At 59.3% G+C, this 398-nt stretch overlaps 1 protein-coding gene across 1 annotated transcript in view; it reads left to right on the forward strand.

Moving 5' to 3' along the window:
- Positions 1-3: 3 nt before the first annotated feature.
- Positions 4-398, forward strand: part of LOC103770024 (POU domain, class 5, transcription factor 1.1-like) — a gene marked incomplete at both ends in the record, with an annotated part of 2,099 nt that continues 1,704 nt past the window's right edge. Inside the window, one exon of the mRNA XM_008937271.1 lies at positions 4-96. Within this exon, the coding sequence (XP_008935519.1) occupies positions 4-96 (93 nt within the window). The remainder of the gene's footprint in view (positions 97-398) is intronic.

Here is a 398-nt window from a genome sequence, read left to right on the forward strand (position 1 = left end):
AAGAGCTGGAGCAGTTCGCCAAGGACCTCAAGCACAAGCGCATCATGCTGGGCTTCACCCAGGCTGACGTGGGGCTGGCGCTGGGCACCCTCTACGGTAAGGGTGCGGGAAGGGTCCTTGCCTCCCCCCCAGCACCCGAGGGGGAGGGAGAGGCCGGGGAGGGGGGTGGAGCACCTGGGCAATGGAGATTTCAGCTCCTTAACGACCTGCAAAGGAGGTGGTGAGCACCCGCCCCGGGGCTCCTGGGGCTCCCCAGCCCTGTTAAGTGCTCACTCAGGCTGGAGGGGTTTGATAAAAAGGAACTGGTTTGGAGTACAATCAGAACATCTTTTAAGAAGACCCTTAAGATTATTGAGTCTCCAACCATTAGTCCCAGCACTGCCAGGCCCTCACTAATC

The sequence above is a fragment of the Merops nubicus genome, unplaced genomic scaffold, assembly GCF_000691845.1.
Source record: "Merops nubicus isolate BGI_N331 unplaced genomic scaffold, ASM69184v1 scaffold49023, whole genome shotgun sequence".
Classification (NCBI taxonomy): Eukaryota; Metazoa; Chordata; class Aves; order Coraciiformes; family Meropidae; genus Merops; species Merops nubicus.